Genomic DNA, 18,423 nt, shown 5'->3' with positions numbered 1-18,423 from the left:
ACAGGAGAAAACTGCAGTATTTCATCTATTTTTACTCTACACTTCTATATTCTTGAGCAAATAATGACAATCATCTTTTCAGACTGAAGAATACCTAAAAAGAACCAAATGCTAACAATTCCTTTTACATATTGAGGGAATCTTCCAAAATTGAATATCACATTACAATGTTTTATGGTTTTCTGAATCATTTCTAATGTAAAATAAAATACACCTAAGTCAAGAAAAGGTGCAAAGGACTGAATTGTGTCTACCTTCACTCCTCATAAAATTCATTTGATGAAGATTTAACCCCAAAGTGATTATATTTGGGAATAGGGCTTTTAGGAAGCAATGAAGATTTAATGAGGTCATAAAATTAGGGTTCTAATCCAGTAGGGCTGGTGGCCTTACAAGAAGAGGAACACAATGAGATCGCTTATTTCACCACATGAGGATACAGCATAAAGGTAGCTGACTAAAAGGCAGAAAAGAGGGCCTCCCCGGTGGCGCAGCGGTTGAGCGCTGGGCTGCGAAGCTGCCTGCAACCTCTGCAGTGCCGGTTCGATCCCCGGCCACCGGCGAGGATCCACATGGTTCGGCAAACCTCTCCTGCCGTGCCCGCCTGCTGCTCTCCTCGGGAATGTACATCAGTTGATCAGCCTGTTCTGTTCCCCACTCTGTCTCTGCTGAATCCTCTCACCACCCCCCCACACACCTCTGGCCTGTACCCCCATTCTTGTATGCATAAATAAATAAATCTTTAAAAAATAAGTAAATAAAAGCAAGGAAGAAAGACTTTACCAGGAACCAAATCAGTTAGCACCTTGATCCTAAACTTCCCACTCTCCAGACTGATGAAATACATTTCTGCTGTAGAAACAGCAGAATTAGTATTTTGTACAGGCACAAACTGATTAATAGAGTAGGTCATTTCAAGAAATGCTTATGTAAGTACACAGAGACAAAGTTTAATGTTTAACCAAATTCAATCTCTTCTGTATAATCAGAAAACCTTTATAAAATATATTATTGGATTTTCTTGTCACCCTATATTCCAGCTAACATTATGCCTTTACAATTTAGTGTGCGTTATAACACTCTTCACCACTAACCATTTTATTCCGACATTGACAAACCCTTAGTCAATCTCTTCCAGATTCAACAAGAGGAACTCTTTCACTAAGATGCATTGACAAGTTTCTCTTAGGTGCTCACAAAACACTATTAATTTTCCTCATCCAAGGACATACGAAACTTATATGAACAGGGTCCATATATGACTTAATTATTATTGTATCTTTAATACTTTATAGTATGTGGCACAAAGTGGATATTCAATAAATATTTGTGAAAGGAATTCATAAATGGATAGATGCCATTTGCCAAATTTTTTGCTTCATTCAAAATTATTTAACTTTATCCTCAATAGCAATATACTACCTTTTAAGTGGTAGTATTCTGTTTCTAAGAAAAGTCCATCTCTATTATGTTTATTGATTTGTGAAATCCCACTTATCTCTAAGATATTCCCAAATATAGTCTTTTTTTTTAAGATTTATTTATTTATTTATACAAGAACTGAGGCACAGTTGAGATGCACAGGAGGGTGAGAGTATTCACGAGAGACAGAGCGGAGAACAGAACAGGCAGACTGATGAAATACACTGCTGAGGCGAGCAGCGGGCGAGACAGGAGAGGTCTGCTGCGTCATGTGGGACCCTCGCCAGTAGGCTGGGTCCAAACCGGAGCTGAGCTCAACTGCCTGCGCTACCAGGGGAGGCCCCCAAATATAGTCTTATAAGGCAAATATATGCTAAAAGTATTCTATTTTATCAAAAATAATTTACATAATTGATATAATGTGCTATTTAGGTTTCAATAAAAATGATTATAGCCCTGCTTTTTTGGTAAAGATTTATTTATTTATGCATACAAGAACTGGGGTACAGGCCAGAGGTGTGGCGTGGTGGGGGAGGGGTGAGAGGATTCACCAGAGACAAAGTGGAGAACAGGACAGGCGGTTGACAGAAACACAATGCTGAGGGGAGCAGCGGGCAAGTCAGGAGAGATCTGCTGCACCATGTGGGTAGCTCCCTGGCCGGGGATCAAACTCATGGTGCTGTGGCTGTAGATGACTTCATAGGTTGTGTCTTAACGCCTTCATACATAGGTTGTGTCTTAACCAGGGAGGCCCAGCCCTTCTGCTTTTTAATAACCATGACAACAATGTCATGTTTGCACATAGCAACATATGAAGTTTGAAAAAATAATAAAAGTAATTCTTAAGCATATGTAATACAATATAGTTTAAATAAATTATTTTTTACCTCTTAAAAAATATACTAAATATTTATTCCAAAGATACTACCATTAAACAAAAGGCTTTTCAAATCACTTGCTGAGAACTATCATCAGATTCAGTTTAAAAAGCCCAAAGAAAATAATCTTGTCACTCTTTAATCATCTCTTTTACAAGCAAACATACCATTCCCCAGCTTGATGACTCATCTAATTTGCCATAAGATGATTATTGGTAGTGTAGTAGTTAAGAGAATGAACTCTGGAGCCACATGTCTGGGGTTTAATTCTGGCTGTTTCACTTACTAGTTGTGTAACTTTGGGCAAGTTATTTATCCTTTTTCTGCTTTAGTTTCCTCATGAACATAATGGAAAAAATAATATTTAACTCATACTGTTGTTGTGTTACCAGAAGTAAAATTCTTATAAAAGTCCTTGGAAATGTGTAACAGTAAGAACTATTTAAGTATTTCTTATTTTTACTAATAGCTTAAGGCATCTCAAAATTATTTGCATATAGGGTCACTGCATTAGGAATATACTTCTGAATAGGATTACTTTTAAAAGAACATGAATTTGGTTATATGAATTGGAATATATTAAAATAAATCATGTATTATCTTTTGATATGGATTTGTTTGATATGGATTCACAGAATGTCATGTCCCAAAAACATGATGATGTTTTTATATTAAAGGAGAAAAATACTGTTTAGCTTAACTATTTGCATTTTCTTTTTTTGAAGCATGAACTCAGAGGCAGTTTCAAACAAAAGGTTATGTCTATTAAAATCCCTTACCTAATGTCTGAGAAAAAAAATTCATTAGAACTTAGCCGTTGAACTTAAATGTTAAGAGATAGGAGTGTTAAATGTGGTGACTTACTGGATTTGTCTTATTCCAGACAAGGCTGCTCACATTAAGGCCTTTGGTTAACTCACAGGAAAAGGACCAAAGTCTTTCCAAATTGGCTGGTATTGTTGATTGTTCTGCACTTATTTCTAGATCTTCTTCCTCCTCCTTCTTAGTCTCTTCCTCTACCTCTCCAACTTTTTCAACTCTTAAAAATTCTTCAAGCTCTTCAGGTTCAGGTTCTAAAATTAAATCAAATAAAAATATCATTGTTCTCTATATCTACAAGAGTCTACAAATAGCATTTCTACCACTGACACTTTAAACACCACTGATCTGCTCAGTCATATTACCTAAATAACAAGCACCTTGAACAATAATCTAGAACTGCTGCAGACTCTTCTGTTGTTATGAACCTCACTCAAAACTAGCACTTTTGGGGGTCCAGAGTAGCAAATCCAAATGAGGAATATGTTGCCTCCAAAATGCAAAGAAATTTACTTGGCATTGTGCCTATTTTCGTTGGTGGTAAGAAAAGGCAAATGTAGCAATTTAGCCTTCATCTTAGAAGATATATGGCATACCTAAACCACTGAACTCCTAAAAATTTTACTGAAGTGGGAACCCTTTGAAATTTTACCAAATTTACTTTTCAACTCTGCCATGCAAATGTCTCACTAATAAGACTGCTTTTTGTTCAATACGCTCAATCAGCTTAGTATAATCAATGTGATGGAACAGTATTGTGTTTCATTGAAGGAAAAGGTCTCCGCAGACTAAATTATGCCATGAAGTTGAAGAGTTTATATACTCCTGTGGTAGGATATTCAATGAAGGTGTACTGTTGACCTGGTCAGCTAAAAACAAATGAATTCTGCTGTTTTTTATCAATAAGCACTGAATGGGGGGTGGGGAGAAGGAAAGCATTCGTTATACTAATAGCTACATACCAGGTACCAGGGGATATGTTAATATGTTCAGGCAATGAAACCTCACCTGGAATAGCAGCTGCAACTGGAGTCACCACCTGGTTAAGTTTACAATAATTCACTATATTATCCAAAATTCATGCATTTTGTTCACAAGGCAAACAGATGAGTTGAATGGGGGATTTTGGGGCAATCAACACTCCTGCATCTTTCAAGTCCTTGGTCATAACATTGATTGCTGAAAACCTCCAGAAATGTGATATTGGTTTAGCTTATTAATTTCATAGATAGAGGCATTTCTAGTGGTTTCCACTTAACTATTTCCTATGATATTAGCCCTCACTCCACAAGTCAAGTACCAAATGTGGGGATTCTGCCAGTTACTAGGTATTTCTATTCTAAGTAAATATTCTGGAACAGGGTGGGGAGTGCCTCAGGATGAGCTCAGTGACTTAATGTGCCCACTGTGAGATGGACTGCAACTAAAACTCCACTGACTGATCACCTTCTCTCTTTAAGTATTTACTCTGATTAGTGGGCCATGGTAATATTTTGGGTCTCCTAGTGTTAATGTCACTTCAGGACAGTATGCAACAATCCCTGAAAAGTCCTATATTCCTTTATTGCAGTGTACAGTTACCAGAGTAAAAGGTTACAGGTCCTTTTTGAGAAGGTTGGTAGAAATACTAAACATTTTGGGCAGTGTAGTAAAGTAACTTTTCAAAGGGACCTACCCACCCCTTCAGTCAAGGAATTCTGGGCCTATAAAATACCCAAGTCTAGGAATTGTTTGAGAGGCTATGACTTTGTTTTGGTGATTCAATTTAGACCTGTGTTCACTTGACCTAATTCTCAGGGCCTCCGAATGTAATGATATTTGGAGACAAGGGCTTTAGGTGATTAAGCTAAAATAAAACCATTAGGGTGAGTAATAATCCAATATAACTGGTATCCTCATAAGAAGGGGCTATTTAGACTTCCTGAGAGATACCAGAGATGGGCATGTACAGAGAAAAGGTTGTGGAGGTAGCAAGACGGCAACCATTTGAAAACCAAAGAGGGAGGTTTCAGAGGAAACCAATCCTGCAGGCTCCTTGATCTTGGACTTCCTGCCTCTGAAATAATAAGTAAATCTCTGTTGCTTAAGCCATCCAGTGTGTGGTTTATTATTATGGCAGCCCTTGAAAACTAGTATAACACCTATCCTTTTCTCTTCCAAGGACAACATGTCAACTAGCCAATGCCATGGCTCTCTGTGATTCAGGTCACTCTAATTACTGTTTTATCAGTTATGGTAACCATCTCCACTTTTTCTTGGGTGATTAAAAATTGGATTGGACAGCCCTTGCTATCCCAGGTCCTAGTATCCTTCTCTCTTTTTTGAGTATCACTATACAATGACAGCAGTTCCCACTGCAGTTTCTGACATCAAGAGAATGATCACAGCGTTCTTCAAGGATATCGGGACTTCCTTCCTTATTTATTTCTCATAACCATATGAGAAATTAATTCTCACAATCATGAAGGGCATATTATCTGGAGCCTCTGGAGTGGGAAAATAGATCATCATGATAAATCCATTCAAACACTCCAATGATTCTAAGCCTTTGAATACCTTTCTCAATGTGTATCAAGGCAGTTCTAAATTTGTTTAATAAAGGTTACATTTTGGTCCATTATCAGCTAACCAAATACAAAAACCTATTAGAACCATTTCTAACCCCTTAAGTTACAACACTGAATCCAGAATCTCTTAGATGACCCATGTCAATAAATTTGACCCGATCTGATTATTCTTTCCATCATTATGCTAGACTCTTAATATCTATCCCCACATATATTCTCCAGATATCTGTCTATATAAATTGGAAAAATCAGCAGTCAACTCTCCAAGAAGTCATAACAACCCAAACTGCATACGTATATAATAACTTCAAAATACGTGAAACAAAAAATAGGTCTAAAAAAAAATCAGAAATTTGACACTGTTCTGTCAATAAACTGATGGAACAGACAGAACATCAGTAAGGACACAGATGACCTGAATATCACTAAAGACCAACTTGACTGAATTGACATTTATAGAGCACTTCACCCCAAAAATATGAAAAATACACAGTCATAGCACATTCTTAAAATAGACCACATTATGCACCATCAAACAACCTTAGCAAATATGAAAGAATGGTAATCATACAAAGTATATTTTTAGAGCACACTGGAATTAAGTTAGAAATCAATAATAGAAAGATAGTTACAAAATCCCAAAATATTTGAGTCAAACAATATAGTTATAAATATCACATGAATCAATGAAGAAGTCTCAAAGAAATTTAAATTTTCATTTTAAAATTTGTATTTGCATTTTTAATAAAATGAAATTATAACATATCAAATTGTATGAGATTCAATTAAATCAGTTTTTAGAAGGCACTATGTTAGTTAAATATATATCTGACCATAATAGCCATTCATTCCACTGCTGAGTATTGACTCAAAAGAAATGAAAGCAAACGTTCATACAAGGACTTGCACATGAATGTTCATACCAACTTTATTGTAATGGCCCCAAATTGGAAACAAATATCAGCCAACAAGTGAAAAGTCAAATACAGTTTAGAATAGTCATCCAATGGCCTGTTCATCAGTTAAAACAAAACAAAACACAACTATTAACACATGCAACAATATGAGTGAATCTGAAAATAATTTTATGCAGTGGAAAAAAAGACAGCTATAAAAAAGTACAGGGAGGGTGAGAGGATTCACCAGAGACAGAGAGGAGAACAGAACAGTTAGACTGACTGGGGAGCAGCAGGCAAGTCAGGAGAGGTCTGCTGCGCCATGTGGGTAGCTCCTCAGCCGGCCTGGATCCAACCCGCACTGCAGCAGCTTCAGACAGATTCACAGTGCGGCACTCAACTGCCTGCATCACCTGGGAGGCCCAAATCGGTGATTTCTTAAGAATGTGTGTCAGTCTGGAACATAAAGGTCCTCAACAGTAGACAAATTGTTAGTAATGGACATAATTAGTAAGCTTGAAAGTACAATTTCAGAGAAGGAACAAATAGAACAACAAAGAGGAAAAAAAAATTTTGAAAAAAAAATGAAAACAGTGTAAGAGCTTTTTGGGATAACTGAAAGAAATATCCATATCATGCAGGTCTCAGAAGAGAAGAGAAAGAGAAAGGGATCAGAAGTTTATTTAAAGAAGTAATTGGTGAGAACTATCTATATCTGAGAAATGAACTAGATGTCCTGATCCAAGAGGCATAAGGTGATACAAACAAAATAACACCAGATTGACAGACTTCACAACACATTATATGTAGAAAACATAGCAGGCAAGAAAGCAATGCAGGAGATATTTAGAGAACTCAAAGGCAAATATTTCCAGCATAGAAGTCTTGACACTTAAAGATGATCATTTAAGAGAAAAAGAAGGGTCAAAAACTTTACTAAAAAAGGAAAAACTAAAATAATTTATCAACACCTAGCTGGACAAGAAGTACTAAAGGAATTATTACATAGTAACAAAACAACAAATATAGAGGTAACAAACATCAAATGATACAGCATGGAGGAGGAGAGTAACAATATATCCAATCAGTAGAAATCTGATATTGGACTAGTCAATGGGTCACAAAAATTGTCTATTATATACTCAACCTCAGTAAAACTTCCAAATAAAAATCAACAGAAGTAGCCCATAAGACAACAAAAATGCAGTAGAAACAAAACATAAAAAGATGTCAAAACATAAAAAGATGTCAAAAAATAAAAACAAACTAAAAAAAAATTTTAAATAGCAAAATGGCAATAATTACTTATGTCTCAATAATCACCATAAATGTAAATAGCTTTGATCCACCATTTAAAAGGTATAGAGTGACTCGGTGGATTTCAGTAGGCGTTGTGCAGTAATATACATCTGAAGAGGTGTGAACATGTAGCTCTGAATATATGCAGTGTTGTAAACCAATGTTACTTCAATTAAAAAGAAAGAGGAAAAAAGAAAACAAAAAAGTCCAACCGTGTTTAAAAGAAACACATCTTACTAGCAAAGACAAGCACAAACATAGAATTAAAGGCTAGAAGAAAATCCCATAAGCAAATAGCAAAGGGTTAGATAAAGTCAAACTAAAAAACTAATCCTTGAAAACTGACTATAGAACTGAGGCAACCAGAGGGGCAGACGAAAGGAAGCAGAATGGACAATGGTGATAGACAATGGGTGCTTTGTTCTAAAATATGAACAATGACATAAAATATAAACAACCTCAATAAAGAAATTTTTATTTATTTTTTAAAGATTTATTTATTTATGCATACAAGAACTGGGGTGTAAGCCAGAGGTGCGTGGGGGTGAGAGGATTCACCAGAGAGTGGGGAGCAGAACAGGCAGATGTACCAAAATGCACTGCTGAGGGGAGCAGGGGGCTAGCCAGCAGAGGTCTGCCATGCGATGTGGGTTAGCTCCCTGGCCAGGGATCGAACTCATGCTGCAGTGGCTGGTGATAGCTTGATAGTGCTGTATTTAACCCCTGTGCCACCAGGGAGACCCAATAAAGAAATCAAAAAAACATTTTTTTAAATATGATAATATCAACAGATGCAGAAAAAACTCTAAATTGGGAATGGAAGAACCTCCTAAAAATAATAAAGGCATATATTACAAACTTATAGTGAATACAATACTTAATAGTGAAAGTTTTTCCTTTTAAGATCAGGAATAAGATAAGGGGGCCCATGGTCACCACTACTGTTTAATTTAATATTAGAGGTTTTAGCAGAGAAACCTCACAATAAGAAATAAAAGGATTCCACATTGGAAAACAGGTGAAAAATCACATTATTTGCAGGTGATATGATGTCATATATAGAAAATCCAAAAAGTTATTAGCAAAAATAAATGAGTACAGCGAAGTGGCAGGTCACAAAAGCAACATACAAAAATATGTTGCATTTTGATATACAAACAGACAAGAAGAAAAAGAAATTAAGAAAATAATTCTATTCACAATCACTTCAAAAAGAATCAAACACCTAGTAGTTAACCTAACCAAAGAGGTGAAGGACTGATATAATGAAAACTATAAAACATTATTAAAAAATTTAGATTGTGACATAAGGATATGGAAAGACATTCTATGCTCATGGATGAACACAAAATGACAATTGTGGCAAAAACAATATATAAATGTAATACAATCCCCATTGAAATAACAATATTTTTCAAAGAACTGAACAAAAAATACTAAAATTTCTATGGAGGCACAAATGCCTTTAATAGCAAAAACAATCCTGAAAGAAATGGCTGTATCATGTTATGTGACCCTAAGCTATACTAAAGCAATAGTAATTAAACAATGTGATTTAATTGGCAATAAATATAAGCATATGGACTAATGGAACAGAATCAAAAGTCCAGAAATAAATCCACATAAATATCAATACTTAATTCATAATAAATGAGCCCCAACCACAAATGGGGATAGGAGAGTCTCTTTAACATATGGTGCTGCCAGAACTGGAGAGCCACATGTGAAAAGATGAAGTTTGAGTGCTCTCTAACTCAATGCACAAAAATAAATTCTAAGTGGATTAAATAATTAGATATAATACCTACAACAATAAAATATACAGAAGAAAACATTGGCAAGGTGTTTCATGATAAAGATGGTTTTGGAAACTCAACCCCTATAGCAAGGGAAATAAAGACAAAAATAAATAACTGTGATTACCTCAAATTAAAAGCTTTTACACAGTGAAAGAAAATATATGTAAATTAAAAAGATAGCCTGCTTAATGGGAGAAAATAATGACAGGAGGTTAATATCTATGAACTCCCACAATTCAACAATATAAAACAAGCAACCAATTAATAAATGGGCAGAAGACCTGAACAGACTATTCACCAAAGAGGATATCCAGAAGGACAATATGGGAAAATGTTCATCCTCACTTTTAATAAGGGAGATGCAGGTCAAAGCAGTGTTTACTGCAGCATTATTCACAATAGCGAGGACATGGAAACAATCTGAGTGCCTGGTGATAGAGGACTGGGTCAAGAAGATGGGGATCAAGAAAATATTACTCAATGGTAAAGAAAGACAAAGTATTGCCATTTACCCAAAAAAAAAAAAAAAGTGAAAGAGTTTGACAGAATTATGTGTAGTAAAGCAAGTCAGGATGACAAAGGCAAATAGTGGACATCCAGGGACAAACAGGCAAATAGTGGACATCCAGGGACACACAAAGCAAAATACTTCCATAAACTAATGGACACTAATAAGTGAAGTGAGGTCTCTATGGCTAAGAAGGAGCAGTGAGGGAGAAAGGGTGAAAGAGGCATAAGGGATGGTGGTATGGAAAACATTAAGCTACAAAAATAGATGATAAGGCCTTCCTGGTGGCGCAGGGTGGCCTTCCTGGTGGTGCTTCATCGCACTGTGAAGCAATCCGCAGCCTCTGGAGTTCCGTCCCTGACTGGCCAGGGAGCAACCCACATGGCGCAGAAGACCTCTCCTGTCTCACTCATTGCTCCCCTCAGCAGTGTATTTCAGTCAGTCTGCCTGTTCTGTTCCCCATTGTCTCTAGTGAATCCTCTCACCCTCTGCACCTTTGACTTACACCACAGTTCTTGTGTGCATAAATAAATAAATCTTTTAAAAAACAAAGATAATGGATAGAGAGATATAGAGAGACATAAATACAGAGATAAAAAATTAAAGTGATTCATTTTTGTAATACCTTTAAAAACAGGAAGCTGACGATAAGCTGCAAGTTTGGGCTGAAATATATTTTCCATGAGAACTCGTTCCATAAAAAATAAGTCCTGATTAAACCTCTCAGACTTCAATATTGCATCTGAGTGGTCTTCTTCATCATCTTGAATTTTAGACAGAATTACATTTTCTATATCCATTAGAGAACTAGCTTCACTATCTGCAAAACAGAAAAATGATGCAATGATAAAATAATCCATATAATTAAATGGTTCATGAATTCAAATTTTTAGATGACATTTTGTTATTATCATTTGGTTTTCCTCCAGTACTTAACAACTTAAACAGACACATATTGAATATCTGTTATGAACCAAGCACATGAAAGATATAAATATATGTCATTTTGGAATTCTTAACCACTCAAAAATGCAGTTTTTACAAGATGAGCAATGATAACCCTATGAAGTAATTTGTATCTTATACAATTTTATTCAAATTTAAATAATATTATCAGTCTTCATATAAAGGTATGATTTGATTTTTGCTTTATAAGAATACTAATGTGTTTGTTTTTTATTGATGCTATCTATAACAAATTATAAAAAAAGTGGATTAAAGTCATCAAATTTATTGTCTCAGAGACCTATAAGTTAGAGATCTGACACAGGGAAGTCTCACTGGGACAAAATGAAGTTAAAGGAAAGGTCATGTTCTTTTCTGGAGGCTCTAAAGGTAAATTAATTTCCTTGTCATTCCAAATCCTACAGGCTACCTCCAAATCTTTCCTCCATATTTTAAGATGGCATCACTTCATCTCTTTGATTTTCTGTCATATTCTCATTCCCTTCCCTCCCCTCCCCTCCCCTCCCTTCCCCTCTCCTCTCCTTTTTCTGTTCTCTTCTCTTCTCTTCCCTCTCCCTCTCTCTCTCACCACAGCTGGGAAAGTTTCTTTTCTTTTAAGAACCTATGACTAGATTGGGTCTAATCACATAATCCAGAAAAATTTCCTCCTTTCACATAATTATTTTGGAAAGAGTCTATTGCCTTATAAGGTAATATATTCATAGGTTCTAGGGACTGGGATGTGAAAATATTTGGGGAACTATTTTTAAGCTTACTATACCAATTAGAAAACTCTTATTTTAAAAAAGAAGAACATCAAGTAGATAAAATTTTCCCTCTGCTAAATACAATTACACCTAGAAATTATATATAAACCAAACATAGGAAGCCTTTGGAAACTGTTGAAAGAAGGGCAACTAGAATCTCCAATAATTAAAGAATGATAGAGTAGTGAGTTTCCTGAGATTTCTTTTTGTCTCTCATATTCCAGACAAGGAGGAACTTGAGAAGTCAGAAATTTGGAATCACAAATGGGCAGACAACAAAGAAACACCTCAAAAGAAGCTTCTTCTCAAAAGACCAGGAAAAGGACAGCCTTGCAAGAAAGAAAACATTTAGGTTCTAACCACATTACTCTACACAAATACCAAAGAAAAAACTATTGTCCCACCAAAGCCACAAAGGCAAAGTGGGGATTCTAGACTTCTACCCTTGCCAGGCTGCAAAAAGGCACCCCAATTTCCCAGTTATCCAGTGGTTGTGGTGTCAGAGAAGCCTCAGTAAGGAGCCACAACATTCATCCTCACCAAACATAATGACCAGGCTGCCCACTAAGCAATGTCAGTAGAAACCAACTGAGGGACATGGAATTCTATACTCACCTGGCAGTAGCAAAGTACCCTTCCTTTTCTCCACTAGAATAGTCAGAATTGAACTGGTTAGAGAGTCAGAACTTACATTTCTGCCCAGCAGTAATGAGGTCAACTCCCAGTCCATGGTATCATGAAAAGCTTCTTGTGTAGTGTTAATGAGGTACTCTTCTCTCTCAGCTATAGATTTATCAATGGAAACCAGAGTTACCCTACCACCTACGCCCAGCAGTAATAAGGAATAATGAGGAGATTCTCTACCTCAATATCACTAGAGTTCATTGGAGAACATAGAGTTCTAGTCCCACCTGGTAGTACTTGCCCCTGTCAGACTAGATAAATAAAATCTTCTAAAATGGAAGGCTTTAAAAAGATCCAGTCTCTCATAATATAATACCCAACATTTTGCAGTTTTAATTGGAAATGATTTATCATGCCAGAAACCAAGAAAATCTTAACATGAAATTAAAAAAATACAACACAAAGCACCAATACTGAGATGACAGGGACATCTGAATTATTGGACATTTTAAGGGAACCATCGTAAAAATGTTTCAACAAGAATTTATGAACGCACTTGAAACAAAATACTAGAAAGTATCTTACTAAAAGTAAAAGTTCTTAGTAAATCAAGAGAAGGACCAAATGGAAATTTTAGAACTAAAAAAATGTAATAGCCATAATTTTAAAATGTAATGGATAGGTTCAATAGTAGACAGAGGTGACAAAGGAAAGAATCAGTGAACATGAAGAGAGAACAACAGAAAATAACCTGGAAAACAGAAAGAAATTAGCCTAAGCGAAATGACAAAGGCTCAGAGACCTGTGGGACTATAACAAAAGATCAAATATTCATATTATTGGCATTTTAGATGAGGAAGAGAGGATGGGATGGAAAAAATATCTGAAGAAATAATAGCTGGAAATTTCAAATATTTGCTAAAGGAGACTTTGCATACATAAGTATCTGAATGAATCCAAAAAGGATTAAACTAAAGAAATCTATACCTGGACACATCTTACTCAGACTTTTGAAAACTGAAGAAAAATAACTGAGAGAAAAATGACACCTTTCATAGACAGAGAAATAATGCGTATAACAGCAAATTTCTAATCAGAAAGCATGGAGGAGAGAAGGAAGTGGTACACACTTTATAGGGTGCTGAAAGAACAGAATCTCCAAACCATAATTCTACTGCTTTGAAATATTTCTGCTCTTTCATCCCAGGCTTGCCTGGCCCTTTCTGACCCTTTCTTGTAGTTCTCTGGCAGAAGGTGCCTGAGAATTGTGGCAAGCTTTTGGGCATCAGCAGTCCTGTTTTGGGTCAGTCCTGCTTGGCTGGCACTTACCCACGAATGTAACCTTGAGTGTTTTATTAGGAAACTGTTATCTTAAGAGTAAGAAAGAAGTACTAGAGAAAGAATCCTTGATATTCTTGATAGGTATAGAAGAAAAAAATATTTTGCAGTTCAGAGTCCAAGATGATGTGAAAGAATAGCAATGCTATTTCTGAGTAAAAATTGTATTTTTCATGTTCCACAAGAAATAAAATATTATAACTGCTGAAAAAAATAATTTATTCAAAATGTCATGTAAAAACATTCAAGCATAAAATGAATGAAATCTTACTTTTTTCTGTACTCGCTAGCACTCTTTGTTCCCGATCTTGAGGAGGTATACCTGTTTTATTACTTAAATCAATTATAGATTGTTTTACTGGTAAAGGTAAAAGCTCCAGCGCATTATACGAATCATATAAATCCCAAGCAGTGGACATTATCCCTAAGTAAACAAAAAGGTAAAAGTTATTTTAGAACAAATTCTATTATTTTAGCTTATACTTAACAAGTCTTAAACAAAATCAACTATTAGAACAAATACTATTGTTTTACAACAATGGCAGGAAATAGAGATGAAAAAGAAATAAAAAATGAATAAAATATTTTTTGTCAGGATTGTTTTGGCTATTCGGGGTCTGTTGTGATTCCATATGAATTTCAGTTATGTTTGTTCTATTTCTTTGAAGAATGCCATTGGAGACTTGATAGGGATTGCATTGAATCTGTATATTTTTGGGGGTAAGATGACCATGTTAATGTTAATTCTTCTAATCCATAAGCAGGGATTGCCTTTCTTTTATTTTTTTTCTTTTTGAGCCCTCTATTTCTTTTTAACAATGTCTTATAGTTTTCATTTATATGTCCTTCAGAGAGAGAACATGACAAGTTCAATGCTGAATATCAGGTGAGAATACCATCAGGGTAAGTGGACTGGTCTATATTTTCTGTTCACCATGTCTTCTCTGTAGTTCTCTGTAGTTCGCAACTCTTCCTGATTGCAAAAGAGAGGTAAGAACACAGTATAAACTGCTGCCCTCAAGCCTGGAAAGATAGACAAATATAGGCAGCCAAGGATGATGGGAGCAGGGGGCTGGAAACAGCCATGAGAATCAGTTCTGGGGTAGGAATCACAGCTGAGTTATAATTACTAAATTGCTAGAGCTTGAATGTGGACAAATTTGAGCATTAAAAACTCCAAAGAGACCCAGTCATATCTTTATCTCAGGAACTTGACCGTATTCCCACAGTATCAGAAAAAAATAAATCCCCTTATGCTTGTGGCAGGGGGGGAGGTTTATTTATGCCAAAGCACTCTGTTCTTAACAAGGCCAGCCCTCAGAAAAAACTAGTTAACCAGTGGAAATTAGATCACACTTCAAAGGGAAAGGCCCACGAAAAGACTAAAATCCACTCAAGAAACTACTGAAAACTTGTCCCCTCTTACCTTACTAGTATATTATTGAAGGACTATCTATAGCAGTTCTATTTATCTGCAACATCATGTCAGAAAAATTACAAGGAATACTCAAAGACAAAAAACACACAACTCCGAGAGACAAAGCAAGCATCAGAGCTAGATCTGGCAAGGGTATTGGAATTATCAGACTAGGAATTTAAAGCAATGATTAATATGCTCAGGGCTCTAATGGATACAGTAAACAACATGCAAGAACAGATGAGCAATATAAGCAGAGAGGTGAGTGTCGTAAGCAAGGACTAAATAGAAATATTAGAGCTAAAACAACAATGCGACAATAAAAATGAAGAATGCCTTTGATGGGCTTAGGAGACTGAACATGGTTAGGTGAGACTATAATGAACTTGAGGATATCGCAACAGGAGCCTCAAAAACTGAAACCCAAAGAGAAAATAGAACAAAAATCTGCTATTGAAAAACTAGTGATTTCTTTCAACTCAGTTGTTGAACTTTCCATTTCTGCAACTTATGTTTGCTCCCTTTTTATAATTTCTCTCTCTTTGTTGATACTCTTTATTTGTTCAAATACCATTTTTCTGCTTTACTTTAGCTCTTTATCCATAAATTTTTTAGCTTTAGGAGCATATTTTATACAATTGATTTAAAATCTTTGTCTGGTATGTCCAATATCAGTACTTCTTCAGGGAGATTTTTTTCTGTCAATTTCTTCTTTGAATGGGTTTTTACTCTCTTGGTTTATTATTATGATTATTATTTAGTATCTGTAAAGTTTTGGTGAAATATTTTGTTGACTATAAACTGTGATAACTAAGGAAATCAGAATCTTCTTGCTTCTCAGGGTTTGTTTTCTATATTTGCTGTAACAGTTATTTGTGATTATTTTAAAATATTTTTGTAAAGTCTGTATTATTTGTCATGTGTTGTCTCAGTGGATGGGGGGAGAGAAGGGAGGGATAAAACTTTCATTTTTTCAGGCATTTTTCAAGCATGCATCCTGCTCCACCTATGTGCACGACTTCCTAAATTCCCCAGTGTATGTAAGGCTTTTTCAATTCCTTTATTTCCCAAAGAAGCTCTCTCCTCAGCTTTTTCTCCCAGACTTTCAGTGTGACTCTTTTTTGCTCAGTTGTAATCTCTTGCATCAGATAGCAATGGATTGTACAATGTTTTTGAAGAATGTAAAGTGCATACCAGTTTTACCATCTAAGGAGTTCTGAGTTAGGCTCAAAAAGAAAAAAAAAACAAAAAACAAGTGCTTTGTATCAGTCCTTCAGGCAGACCTCAGAAAGGTTAAAATAAACCACATTCTTTGAAAATAAAGCTGTGCTCTTCTCCCTCTGGAACCAAGGACCAAGGTCTCACACTGAGAAGGCAAGCCAGAGAGGGGAGTGGGGAAGAGCCAAGAAAATACAAAACTCTTACTAATTATAAGGTGCCCTTTTCTTAATTTGGCCCTTGCTTAGACGTTTATCTATTTTAATCTTTTAAATGAAGTAGCTTATAGTTTTGCTGAGTAACAAAGACTATTAGGATTATAACCTTACTTGTAATTACCACTCTGGCCACACATCACAGATATTTGGCTATGCAGTGTTGTTCATGCAGTGTTGTTCATTTATAAACATTGAAAGGTAGAAAGAATAGTAGTTAAAAGCACACACTCTAGAACCAAATCTCTGGGGTTATCATTGTCTGCAATACCAGCTGAGTGATTATGGGTAAGTTAGCTAACTTCTTTTTGTTCTCTCCGCTGTGGAGTGGAATAGTAGTAACTAATTCATAGGGTTGTTGTGAGAATGAAACCAACCAACATATGTGAAAGACCTAGAATAGTGTCGGACACATTTTAAATGTTTATTAAAATGTGGTTGATAATCTCTGTGACAATGAACAATCACTTTCTATAAATGTTTCACAAATATTTGAAGAGTACGAAGTTCTGGTAGTTTGTATAAAAATCAAGAGTGATAATTATTTAAATCTTATGTCTGTATTTAATACTTGTCAAATTATTTGCAAAATCTGAAAGCTATAGATACATTTCCCAACTACTGTTGTGATTTGACCAACTTATTTCCATTATTGTTTTAGATATTTCAACATTTATTTGTTTGTTAAGATTTTTTCTTATTTATTTATGCATATAAGAACTGGGGTGTAGGCCAAAGGTGTGGGGGGGGGGTACGGAGGAGGGGTGAAGGGGTTGAACTCATGCCTCAGTGACTGGTGATAACTTGACATCACTGAGACTTTAACCCCTAAACCTCTAGGGAGGCCCTCAACATTTATTTGTTAATTCACAGACTCAGAAAATAAATATTAAAATATAGTAGTTTATCAAGCAGAATGAAACATAAGTTACCTTTGTCTTCCTTTATGATTCTGTCACATTGAACATCTTTATTCTTTGGTGCCCCATTAATAGTCTGCATCATCCTTTCAACATATAAATCATTGCCTATTCTGTTTTTACAGAGGATTTCATAATTCTTGTTTCTAGTGCTATAAAAATAAAGTATATTCAACTCATTCAAAAATTGAGTATTATCACCCATTTCTTTATGCTTTTTCTTAACCTTACCTTCAATACATATTGCACCAAAAAGCGAAGTGAAATTTAAAAAAATACAAACAGAAAAATAAGGAAAAGAATACATTAAACTACCTCCACATGACTCTTTTTTTTAATTTAAATTTTATTTTTTATAATCCCCTATACAATTACAACCCCCTTATTTTTACCCCAAGCCCTCCTTTCCCCGCCCCTCACCCGCCATAGAGTGTCTCTGGTTCATAGTTGTTCTTCGATTTTGATATTTTCTTTCTTATAGTTATTCTTTTTCCTGGTCCCTTATTTAAGTTTTCTAGATTCCTGCTATGAGTGAGACCATCCAGTATTTTTCTTTCTTGCTTATTTCGCTGAGCATGATCCCTTCCAGCTCTATTCATGTTGCTGCAAATTGCTCCGCATGACTCTTATACTATATCTCTCAATATGACTACTACTTCCAGTATCTAACAGCAATATAATAGTATTCTTCCCTCATGTTTTATGAACTTTGATATAAACACTGAAAGTTATACTTTCCTCAAAGTACTACTTTTGTATCATCTTTTGTATATTATTTTTTTGTGTGTATT

General features: G+C 35.5%; 1 protein-coding gene across 1 annotated transcript in view; it reads right to left on the bottom strand.

The window, feature by feature from the left end:
- Positions 1-18,423, bottom strand: part of DNAI4 (dynein axonemal intermediate chain 4) — a gene marked incomplete at both ends in the record, with an annotated part of 56,434 nt that overhangs the window by 14,595 nt on the left and 23,416 nt on the right. The window contains 4 exons of the mRNA XM_084242349.1: positions 3,165-3,373; positions 10,814-11,008; positions 14,134-14,286; positions 17,645-17,784. Of these exons, the coding sequence (XP_084098475.1) occupies positions 3,165-3,373; positions 10,814-11,008; positions 14,134-14,286; positions 17,645-17,784 (697 nt within the window). The remainder of the gene's footprint in view (positions 1-3,164; positions 3,374-10,813; positions 11,009-14,133; positions 14,287-17,644; positions 17,785-18,423) is intronic.

The sequence above is a fragment of the Talpa europaea genome (genome assembly GCF_964194135.1).
Source record: "Talpa europaea genome assembly, chromosome: 9".
Lineage (NCBI taxonomy): Eukaryota > Metazoa > Chordata > Mammalia > Eulipotyphla > Talpidae > Talpa > Talpa europaea.
The sequence above is the reverse complement of the archived record's forward strand: the minus strand, read 5'-3'. Positions and strand labels throughout refer to the sequence as shown.